This window comes from Urocampus carinirostris, chromosome 3, assembly GCF_059441175.1.
Source record: "Urocampus carinirostris isolate Australia breed hairy pipefish chromosome 3, RoL_Ucar_1.0, whole genome shotgun sequence".
Classification (NCBI taxonomy): domain Eukaryota; kingdom Metazoa; phylum Chordata; class Actinopteri; order Syngnathiformes; family Syngnathidae; genus Urocampus; species Urocampus carinirostris.
In genome coordinates, this window is record NC_142351.1 from 42,221,809 (window position 1) to 42,234,038 (window position 12,230).

At 40.8% G+C, this 12,230-nt stretch overlaps 1 protein-coding gene and 1 pseudogene across 2 annotated transcripts in view; one reads left to right on the top strand and one right to left on the bottom strand.

The window, feature by feature from the left end:
* celsr3 (cadherin, EGF LAG seven-pass G-type receptor 3) overlaps positions 1-12,230 on the top strand; it is a 143,429-nt gene that overhangs the window by 125,368 nt on the left and 5,831 nt on the right. For both annotated transcript variants that reach the window (XM_088331916.1, XM_088331918.1), the window contains 4 exons: positions 5,189-5,286; positions 5,665-5,756; positions 7,277-7,450; positions 10,014-10,208. In XM_088331916.1, the coding sequence (XP_088188042.1) occupies positions 5,189-5,286; positions 5,665-5,756; positions 7,277-7,450; positions 10,014-10,208 (559 nt within the window). The remainder of the gene's footprint in view (positions 1-5,188; positions 5,287-5,664; positions 5,757-7,276; positions 7,451-10,013; positions 10,209-12,230) is intronic.
* Positions 9,006-9,135, bottom strand: LOC148369754 (U2 spliceosomal RNA; annotated as a pseudogene).

Here is a 12,230-nt window from a genome sequence, read left to right on the forward strand (position 1 = left end):
CAGTTCTGAACCAGCTTGGCACCCTCGGAGGGAACGTGGTGTACCAGATCCTGACATTACCTCCTCCTCAAGGGCCGTATGCCAGACAGATCAAAAAAAAGAAAAAAAAAAGATCGCAGAGGCTACAGCAAACAGTCCCTTGCAGGAACAGGGGACGGCTGAAGGTCCATGTGTGTCCCCTCCGAAACAGGGCCAGAAGCGGTCAGGGACTTCTCTACTAGCCGCCCAGACAGGGACCCTTTTACCATGGGGATAAAGGCGAGTGAATCTACTTGTCCTTCCACGCTGGAACAGGGACCAGAAGCGACTGGGTGACCTTCTAGTCGCTAAAACAGGGATCTTTCAGTCGCTAAAACAGGGACCTTCTCGTTGCTAAAACAGGGACCTTCTTGCTGCCAGAACAAGGACCAGTAGTGGCAGAAGGACCGTACCCTCGTCACCTAGTCAGAACACAGGAGCGGCCAAGGGACCCTGCCCTCACCGCTGAGATAGGGTACAGAAGCGGATAAGGGACTTTCTCGTCGCCGCCATGACAACAATGTGGAAGCTTCCCATCTGTCGTGTCCGGTCACTATCGTTTTGTGGGTGGATCCAAAGGCCGGTAAGGCGGAGTGGGGGCTGGTGTGGTCAATAAAGGATAGTATTTATTAACAAGAAACAGGAACAAGGTCTCAAAACCACTATGAAAGTGTCCAACAAGAAAGAAAAGACAAACCTGAAAAGGTAAAAGAAGACTGGACAAAAGTGGCATGGAAATGGAAATGACCCGACTCCATGTTTTGTGTAGCCATTATAAACGGTCGGGGTATTCACTGTCAGGTGTGGGGTAATCAGGCACCGGTACGTCCAGTTCCAAACATGGTTGAGACCCTCTCAGGGAAGGTGGTGTTCCAGATCCTGGCACGTGTGGGGTTTTTGTAAGCTTCTATTGCCTCCATTAGCTTTGTAAAGCATTCTAAATTCTCAAAATTCCATTTTGAATGATACCCACAACAAGCAGTACATTCTGATCGATTTTTAAATAATCAAGACAACTGAGCAAGGATGTCATTAGATTGATGTCATTAAATTATGCAGTTGATGTCTCCAAGGAGGTTATTTACTATTCTGATATCTGTGTTGGCTAATCTCATCATCTGCACTGGCTTTACTGTGCTAATTCTCTCCATCAAATCTCCCATCCATCTCCCCTGTCCTCTCATTCTCCTTTTGCCTCTGGGATTCGGCACTGACCCAAATACAATAATATAGGGTTCGTGGTGCATTGTGCGTTTTTGCACGCATGCACACACATAAGTGCATGTTAGCAACAGTGAAGTTCACCCAACCTTTTAACCTCCATTCCCATCACATTTCTTCTCGTTAGATTTAAAACGACGATACAGTACCTCTCCAAAGCTATTATTGGATCCACAAAACTGACCGTGAATGAAGCGCTCCTCTGTCCTACAGTGTGTGTGCATTATAAATGATCTGCTAGCGCTCCGGCTCATTAAATATGAAGGAGGAGTATGATGTATGAATAACTGAGGTCATGTCAAGATTTATTCTGTCTTACTTTCAACAGCTTCAGTCGTAGCAACTGACAACTAAAAAGGGATTTGTTTAAAGGGAAGTGGAAATACAGTATAGGTATTGCGGTTTAAGGGTACCAGAACAGCCCGCAAAAAGTGAAAATCCACGAATTAGTAATAAAATACTGAAAGTCTACAGATAAAAACACAGGTCACAAGATTGCAGTTGAATTAATGGACTTTATTGTAACTGCACAAAATACTGTAGGAGGGCTTCCCCTTTCAGCGCAAGAAAACATTGTAGAGAGTGACTGTCTGGTGCCTCAGGTATCCTCGGATTGAGCCAGGTCTCCGTGATGATTAAAATCCAACTGTCCCCAAAGGTAGCAGTTTCCCATGACTTGTAGCTACAAATCGTGCGTTTCAGGGGTAATTGATCTGGCGTTGGTGAGTTACAGGCTTGGGAGGGGTGGCTTATGAGGGTTGTCACTTAACTTAGCTGTAGCAATAGGCTGGACCTGCAGCCTCACTATTGCCTTTTCTTTGGACCTGATAACAACCCATGGAGCACCCACTGGTGATCACCATTTATTTGCCCTCTTCAGATTTTCTTATAGTCCAATTTATTTAAAATTTAATTTCAACGTAACAAGTTGTTAAAATACTAGCTCAGCTGGAGCTGTGCTCTGCAGTCTTGGGGGCTTGGGTGGGGGGTGTTTTGGACACAATGACTTATGCGCCAGCCCCGCTGTTTGACTGTTAATATAAACTAGCCTATAACAGTTGCTCACAGCCAGTGATCCCCACCCAACTCACAAAACCTACCCTAACTTGCCTCCTTGCTATCCACAGTGCAGTGTACGATGACATCAATGACAATGAAGACAATTATATCAAAATCGGCAAAGCAGTGAAAACCGAAAAGCAAGTACTAAATCAGGTTCATTCAAATAAACACTTCTTGTTCAACTTGGACTCCAGTCACAATAACATGAATCACATTCCAATCACAGATACTTGAAATGTAGTTATACAATGCGTAAACCTATGTCATGTTATGTTATTGCTACAGTACAACCCCTTATATTTTTGCTTCTTGAGCAGAGATAGGGTGAAAGGCGTAGCCACGGGCCGATTCAGTTCCATGGGAGCCCTGGCTGCGGCTTTCTTTGTCCCCATTGTTCAGAAGCAAAGGCCAGCCAGGGCAATCCAAGTTAGTGAGCCCGCTTTGGGCCCTCAGTCCTGGAGAGAAGAAGGAGATGTTCGAGCCTGACTTTTGAATGCGGTGATGTCATCGGTCACTAGAGGCATGTCCTGTGACCTGTTGAAAGTTCCTGTTGATGCTTTTCAAAATAACATCCTCCAATTGATTGAATTATAGGAAAACATAATTCGGACACGCAACAAATGACTCTTTAGCATTAATCATGACGACACACATAGGAAAATCATGAATCTTCTGATTCCAAGTTAACACTTTGTGGGCTCAACTCTTGACTATACAGCTGATGAGTCTGGTCACTTCCTGTAGATGAAAGAAACGTCTTTGTCTGTGATCACAGGTGGACCCTTCTGTGCATCAGTGTGTGAGTTTGTGGGTCTTTGAAGGTTCCTGCTTGTTTTGGCAGTCTGTGACTGAAACAGGTTGGGGGAATGTGTTTTCAGCTAGGTATTTCCCCAATGCCAGTTTGTTGTTTTGACTATTATTTCGCACTGTTGTTCTTTGTTTTGGCTACTACATCATTGTTGCTATTGCCCGATCATGTTGCTGATCTTTTATTCCAAAATTCTTCAGGGTGGATCTGCCTTTGTAACCTAGAAGATGTAATAATAAGAAAGGGTTCAGGGGAAGGCCTTTAGAACAGGTTAGACTTTCTTATCTGAAAGTTTCTCTTCCTGTCCTCCTTGCAAGTTCAAAACTCATTGATGTCGTCTCTCCTTATTTCGAGTATGTGCTAAACTTTAATTTTAAACAAGTGACCATACCTGAATCTAGAAAATGCAAATCTCCACTTCTTCTTTCTGCGCATGGACTCCTGCATTTCAATTTTCTGAAATAATGATGTCAATCCATCAGATTTAAATGGTAATTTGAATACTCACACAATGCAAGTCTCAATGTTGTATAGCAAATTTCGCAGTACATTTACCTTCTCACTAATCCGAAACTTCAATTGTAAATAAATCCTTTATTTAATGAGCACAGTGAGTACTATCGCAAGAAGAAGTGTTGGGAATGATTTCCTAAAAAAATGGTGTGTATTGTATAACTTGAGATTTTATAAATATAATAAAAGGTGTGCTTTGGCTTAAAAAAGTGGAGGAACACTAGTTTAGTAGACGCTGAAACTATGGAGACAAATCATCAATTCATTTTAAGGTTGCAATAAAAAAACAGGAGAAGACTCAAGACTCAAGATGTAAAAATCAAGGTCCTCCTCTAAGCACTCTCTTTTGCATAAAATCATCTGGGTCACAAAATGCAGATCAACACTTATAGGTGTGGAGATCAAACCACTGCCACATAATTGTCAGACAGTGACAATGCTGAAAATAGTGCACAAGTGCTCAATAATTGTAAAAAAAAAAAAACTGGCATTCTAGGCAGTCTTCTTTGTATCTATTCAATAGTCAAAATAGAGATCAGTAGTCGAAATAGAACCACCCTGGCATCATAAACAATCTTCCTTGCAAGTGTTTAATTGTCAAAATGGAACCACTTTGGTATTAGAAGTATTTTTTATTCAAAGCATATAGACCAAAAACAAATGTACTGTATTTTCCGCACTACAAGGCACACAAGATTATAAGGTGCAACCCTCAAAATAGTGGACTAAACTGTAAGGCGCATAAAATTTAAGTAAGAGCTTCCATATGTACAGGTTCATATTAACACGTGCTGTTGACCAAATCGCAAACAATTGTTTGAAATGGGAATCAAACTGGAATAGTAGCGGTGAGATTGACAACACATCACCACGAGACCACCATTGGTACAAATGTCATATGACACATATCACACTATTTTTATTCTAGGGCCACAACATTTATTTGCATGGTTCATTCTGTGTACGTAAATAAAAGAGCTTATGCAGTATCTTGGTAAAAGATGTTGTTTTCTCCATTCTCTAACATTTGTTGGTGAAGAAGTGGAGCGACTCTTTAACCTATCTCGTTGCTATATGGCATAAAGTATATGCGAATAAGCGTTCCTGGCACTGTAAATAAAAAAAGTGTGACCATGGGATGAGATCTAATGCCTTGTTAAATGTTATTTATACTACTGTTGACCTAGTGGAGAAGTGTAGGCGCTCTTAAAGCCACTGCTGAGGTTCAATTCCCAACGCGTATAAATTAAGGCTGCAATGCTTAGCGACTTGATTAATCATTGCACAATCATTTGCTCAAATGTATTCTTGTAAACCCTTGATTTATAATGCATACCTTCAAATACTATATATATTTTCAGTCTTACACCCTGTATTCTGCGGTATATTAGGCATAATCACAATTTTCTTGCCGAATTGTTGTTTTACGGCACGCCTTACATTCTGAAAATTAAAGTAACTCTAATTTCAAATGAAAATTAAATGATGATCTTCTCATAATGTATGATAGAATTAAGAATCGGCTGAATTTCTTGGGTACATTAATTATTCGCTTTCAATTTGCAGACACCGAATCCCTATCACAACGCTTCCCTGCTGGAGCAGAGCGGGTTGCATCGCATCACCCTGGGAGCATCCACCATTTCCTCTGTTAGTTCAGCCAGGTACGCAAGCACATCATGCAGCGTAAATACAGAAATACAATGCATCAATCATTCATGTGGAGCTAGGCCTGGTTCCAAAATGTGAGGCAGTATTGCTTAAGGGAGTATATACAGTAAATTGCATCCATTAAAAGCCTGTTGTCCGTTTTGTGGGTCAGTGGGGTAAAGTGAATACATGTTGGATAAAACGGTGAATTGTATCGAATGTAGAGCGTCACTAATGTTGCCCGGAGTGCCTTTTCTTTTGTAGCTCGCTGTATGTCTCCTTGTTTGTAAATTATTTGTTATATCGGTGCAGATGCCCTCTATTAGTCAGCATGAGTAAACATGCAGTGCATGTATCACAGTGTCCAGTCATGCTCCTTGTTTACCTTTTAGAGAGAATCTTTTAGCGCGTCAAACTCTGGAACAAAACGTCGGTCAAACTGGGGCAACGGACCTGGACGTAGCCATGTTCCACAGAGATGGAGGTGAGTGACCCCAACCCCAACGCATACCTGTCAACCTCAGCCAATTGCTCCCCTCATTGATGATATGAATCCCCCTTATTAAGCAATGATGAACTTTTCAAGCATAACGCGGCACCTGTTTACTCACAGCATGACAGACTATGACAAATAAAAACAAAGTCAATTTGTGTAAAGCAAGTTTTTTAAGTACCAGATAAACATCAGAAACAAATATTTCAGCAACTCTCCAATTTCCCCAAAAGCAGTGGATTTCGTTTTTCTTATTATATATAGATGTATATTTAAAGAAAGAAAAATCTTTGTTCAAAATCCCTGTTCTGGTGGCAAGGATGTCTCTCAGCAGCTTCTGTCCCCTGTCCCGACTGGAATGAGGTCCCTTGGTCGCTTCTCTTTCCTTTACCGGTGGTGAAGGTCCCTCGGTCGCTTCTTGTCCATGTCCTGGTTCCCTGGAGCTTGGAAGGTCACTTGGCCACTCTTGGCCCTGTTTTGGCAGGGACAGACAAGAACCTTCGGCCGCCTGTTCCGGCAGAGGACTGTCTGCTGCAGCCTATGTTCTGGCTTCCCTGCATTTTGGTCCACCCTTAAAACGTGACCAGAATAACATTTGTATTAATAGCAATAACAATAATGATAATGCAAATAACAATTAGAATAAGCCTTAATCAACTGTTTAATGTCTAGACCACTAGGAGTGTAAATAACATGGGGAAACAATAGATTTTATCTCACCATCACACCATTTTTATACACGTATCATGTTGAACCATGTTGTTTTGGCTGGAATCTTTCCTAAAATGTTCCATTACAACTCGGAACAATGCGGCAAGTCAATGATATTTGTCGACTGATCAATCATTGCTCAATTACTGTTATATATTACCGTTATATACAATCGTTAATCCTCAGTGTAAACCGGACCCAGACTGAGAGGTTTCTTTGAGTTGAATAAATCAGATGAAAGTAATTATTTTTTTCTTTCCGCGCGGCTTGTTACCAAAGGGCTCACGTCCCGGTACCCCTGAATATGATATTCTAAAATTATTGTATCGCAGCAAGGCTTTAGGGCAAGGACCTTAGCTTGGCCTTTTGGCTAAGAGTAAGTGTCCCGGCTCCTAGGCTTTGTAGCGTATTATGAACTGACCGATAACGGATAATGGATAATGAATAACGAAGATAGAACAATAACCCTTAAAAACCCCTTAAAACCCCTCTGCGGCCTGGTGGTCGCAATTTGAAATAACCCAAAAGAAGTTTGAAATATAACTTGACAGGTATGCCAACGTGTTTCAATAGTTGCATCAACAAGTTGCATTCATTAATGTAGTCAAGTCATGTTTATTTGTATAGCCCTTAATCACAAGGAGTCTCAAAGGGCTGCACAGACCACAGACTATTATGACACCATCCCTGATCTAAAGCCTACATGAGGGCAAATAATACATATATATTGTCAACAACAGAAACATTTTAAGACAGCGGGATTCTAAATAAGGTATTTTCTCTGTTTCTCTCCTGAAAAGGTGAGGATTCTGACTCAGATTCAGACCTCTCAATGGAGGAAGAGCGCAGTCTATCCATCCCGTCTTCAGAGAGCGAGGACAATGTCCGTCTACGCGGGCGAATCCAGCGACGTTTCAAGAGATCAAACCAAGGCGAGCGCCTTCTCACTGAGCCTGCCAACAACGGTACCAAGGGTGAGTAAATTGCTTACTTTTATAATTATCCTATCCTTTATTTTCTCTACATTTAGCCTACAATCTCTTAGAAGAGAAGATTCCATCATATTTTCCTTTCCTTTCCGACCATGATAAGGTTAACCTGTACATACAGGATAACCCTGCAGGTTAACAGGTTAGCCACCGTGACCACAAATGATAGGAAAAACTCATACTGTCAATTCAGGCCACATGATCAGTCAAAGGGGCTCTGTAGAATGTAAAACTACTCTCTACAGCCCTCTTCTGGCTTGTGTCATAATTGCAGCCTCAGTTAGCTTGTTTATGATGCGTGTGAAAGTATGTGCAATTCTTAATGCTAGATTAAACTTATTTGTTCATCTTTTTGGGGGTTTGGTTTGGCTTTGGACTTCCTGGAATGAGCATTGCGTCACTCTTCATAACATGCCTCAGCCACCGTTCCTCGAACCTTATGTGCTGTCTAGTCATCATGGAAGGAGGATTACCCCATGTGTGCCCCTTTTTCAAGATTTTCCTTGCCCTCGTGTAGGTTTCAGATCAGGGGATGGTGTGTGCAGCCTTTGAGACATTTTGTGATTGAGGGCTATAAAAATAAACATGTTCTGATCGAACAGCTTTTTTTAAAAGTAATATAAAAGCAGATGGGCACAGTGGAAAATGCAGCATTAGGGCTCTTTGATCTCAGTTGAGCATCCATCCATCCATTATCGTCACCGCTTATCCTCAGTAGGGTCGCGGGGGTGCTGGGGCCCATCCCAGCTATCTTCAGGCAGTGGGCAGGGGACACCCTGAAATGACTGTCAGCCAGTCGCATGGCACACAGAGGCGGACAACTAATTCAGACCTAGGGACAATTTGGACTGGCCAATTAGCCTGACATGCATGTTTTTGGAATGTAAGGGAAACCGAAGTGCCCGGAGGAAACCCACGCAAGCAAACGCACCCTACTTTAAGTATTATGTTAGTTATTTTTCTAAAAAACAAGATACATATTTTGCAAAACTTGAAAAAAAGGTTAAAATAAAGCAAAATCTACAATTACAGATACATTATTAACTAAAATGGGTAACCTGTATCACCTCCTGAGCCACAGGTCACCACATATGATGAGAACAACTTTATACTGTCAATTCAGGCAACATGATTATTTGTGTGGTGGTGGCAAGAATTAACAATTTTTAATAGATAGTGTGCCTCAAGATTTTTAAATGACTCAAAAAAGTTTGAGAAACACTGCTAGAAACCATTCAACACTTACACCAGCTCTTTTTTGTCTCACTTAACCCTTTTCGTAGCAAACAAATTTTACATACAAATTTTAAGTGTGGTAATTAAGATATTTAAGAGGTAATATATTTTTATTACTTTAAGTCACTTAAAATGTTTAGTGGGGGGGGGGGGGGTTAGGGTTATTATTCTATCTTCGTTATTCATTATCCATTATCCGTTATCGGTCAGTTCATAATACGCTACAAAGCCTAGGAGCCGGGACACTTACTCTCAGCCAAAAGGCCAAGCTAAGGTCCTAGCCCTAAAGCCTTGCTGCGATCATTGCGAATGCACCGTTCCCGGAGGTACTGCAATACCGGGCCGATGCGTGGAGTGGACAGAGCAAGCTCTTATTCCATCTCCGGATTGCAAAAATCAAAGATCATGGCTAAGTCAAAAACTATAGAAATGATCCCTAAGAGTATAGTCTCCTCATAAACATTGGCGTGTTGACGGTTGGCATCAGAGCTATCTTAATAAATATGTTTTTTAGCATCACAGACACTTGAAATTCCCACGACAACTCATGTTCTGACGTTTTCGAATCGTGTTAGGTGTCGGTTGCCAAAATTGCACGAAAGGCTTCTTTAGTTAAAAAAAAATTAAAAAATCCTAGCCATTTCTGCACTCTCCAGTTTCAAACTCATTCTGGTGGTTGCACAAATAGCTCAAGCACCATCACACGCCCGCCTTGAACAATTGCTGGCTTATCAATTCAAATTCAAACACAAAGTGTACCAACCACAAGTCTGGATTCAAAAACTGAACTCATGCACGTTTCGAGATTTTAGTCAATCCGTATGGGAAACATCCGTTTGAAATAAAGACGCTCACACATGCGTATTGCGTCAACGTGCAAAATTTAAAAGATAACGCTTTGTTTTCTGAAAACGAACTTGCGCAGTTATGTCTGTAGTTCTTCTACAAGCCCAGAAATTGTTTTACTGCAAAATGGGCAAAATCCCTTGCGAGCCTTTCCTCTCCAGGCCAACATGTTTCCAGCCGGTCTCGAACCGGGGAACTTTCGTGTGCTAACCACTGTAGTATCCCATTGCTTCAATGTCTTAGAATGGTCAGCAAGTATATTAAAATTCAGGACATTCTAGACACCCCATGGAAATGTCAACTCTGGTCTTTTTCTAAATGCATTGTTTCTGAATTGAAAATAACATATTCAAAAAATACAAAAAATCCAGACAATATAGCATGAGGGTTGATAAATTAAGTCAATCGTTGTTTTGTGTCCGATTATGTAAACAAATTGCGACTAGTCATGTATCGTGTTTGACAGATTTGGATGGCAACGACCTCCTGTCTTACTGGCCAGCGTTGGAGGGCTGCGAGAAGCATTCTCTGCAGAAGTGGGGCTCTGAGCGCCCTCTCGGGGCCGATTACAGCAAAGACGCGGCCAACAATAACCAAGCCGACGCGGCTCTCACTAGCGGGGACGAAAGCGGCCTCACACAGCCCCATAGGCACCGAAAGGGTGAGTTCATAACTCATCAAATAAATAACCCCTAAGGCTAATATAAAGAAATGATTTTTTTGGGGGGGCGCAATGGTATAGAATAAATTAAAATCAAAAAAATATGACGAAACGCTGTCCTACTTATGAACGATGTTCCAGACGATCGTTCGTAAGTTGAATTTGTTCCTAAGTTTCTTCAGTACTGTATTTTGTATGGAATGAATGTTTATAGTTTATATACATACCTATGTTTAAGACTTGTATTAGTAACCTGTATTGTTTTGTACTCAAAAATAATCATTTCATAAAGTAATATGCTCTATAAAGATGAATAAAGTTAAGTTTATCTTACTTCCTCCTCCGTGGTAAAAAGTGATTCAACTATTTCCTCAACCACATCAAGCTTTCTTATTCCACTTTTATTTCAAATGGAATGGCTCCTCTCTTCTTTAAGCTTTGCACCAACCATATTAAATGGATGCACGAGATATTAAACAATAAAAATGTCACATTTCTTAGCGCGCTGAACATTGTATAGATATAGACAGTATAGAATGTTTACACCCAAACTAAGAAGGGGAAGCGGGTGGATGTTGGGTGACCTCTCACGGCGCCACCACACGCGTTAGCGGCGGAAAGAAGCACTACAGTAATGTCCTGTACTCTGAAAAAGGTGCACACAATACAAAATCTAACTTACAGCAATGTCCGGATATTTTTAGACATTCCACATTTTTTTTCCGCATTTACCATTTTATGTAAGTCGAATGGTCGTAAGTAGGGGAGTGTCTGTATTACGTACCGTACTTATAAGTGTATAACCTTGTCAGGTTCAAAACGATGTCCAGATGAAAGAAGAGACTTTTGAGCTGCAATCAAACTTGTTTATTAAAGAAAAGCAAGCACATTGAAACAAGGCAATATTGCATTCTTGGATTGCTATGTAATAATCCCACAGACTGAAGCTTGAGCCTCTTTGTTATTGTGTTTCATAGATTTCTGATTGAAGGATTGAATAAAACATGTGCACGTAAGCACATTCTGATTGGTTTAGGCAGGAATCACATACTTAATTGCAGTGTATAATTTTGGTTGCTAGATGGCTTGAGAGTATAATAAATGATATATCACAGCAGTTTATTGTTTGCACATAGATACACATAAATTACCAGTGGCCTCCAAATTGTAGAGACAACGCTTCTTTGGCCTGGGAAGCTCGTGTTTCTGTCTTTGAGTGGTTTGGGTTAGCCGAAGGGAGTTCTGTGCACCTGTTTGATAACAGATCAGAAGCCCGCCAGTCACCTCCAAATTGTAGAGGCAAAGAACCTTTGGCTTCTGAAACCTACTCTCCTGACTCTCAAGGCGCTTGTGAAATCCTAAAACCACACACTTATTGAGCATGATAGAAATATAAATGTAAAAGTATATATTGGATAGAATATAGTATAAAGGCACATTTAGACCATAATTTCCCTTACAAATGTGCACCCCTATGTTTTGATTAGAAATTGGTCAAAAAATGTGTTTCATTTTTTTCCCAGTAGGAACTAAGCATTGAAAGTGACAAACGTTGTTGACTAGTGTGGCCGTCTTAAAATTATTCATTGACAATGTCAACCAAAAACATGATACCAAAATGTCATTTAGAATATTTATTTGATGTCCTTCATAGTCCGAATCAGCATCAGAGCTACAAAAGAGTTGTTTCCTTCGTCGTGTTTATATCTTTTGGGAAGACTTCCTGTTTTCTCCTTTCTCTAACATTTGTCACTGGCACAATTAATTTCTGGCAATCTGCTAGATCTCTGTGAATTTCAACATGATTTGCAACTTGGAGCTTAGACAAAAAGTGATATTCATAACGTTTCCTTTCGCAGCCCAAGATGCCATCTTTTAAAGTACAAATATATCATTAAAATTGTGAAGAATACTGACTTAACAGTTTGAACGTCTAGATATTAATGGCACAAAAGAGCAATGCTTGCATTGCTTTGTGGGCAAGGTGAGGAAAGAACTCAAGAAGTGTCTTGCCCCTGCGCA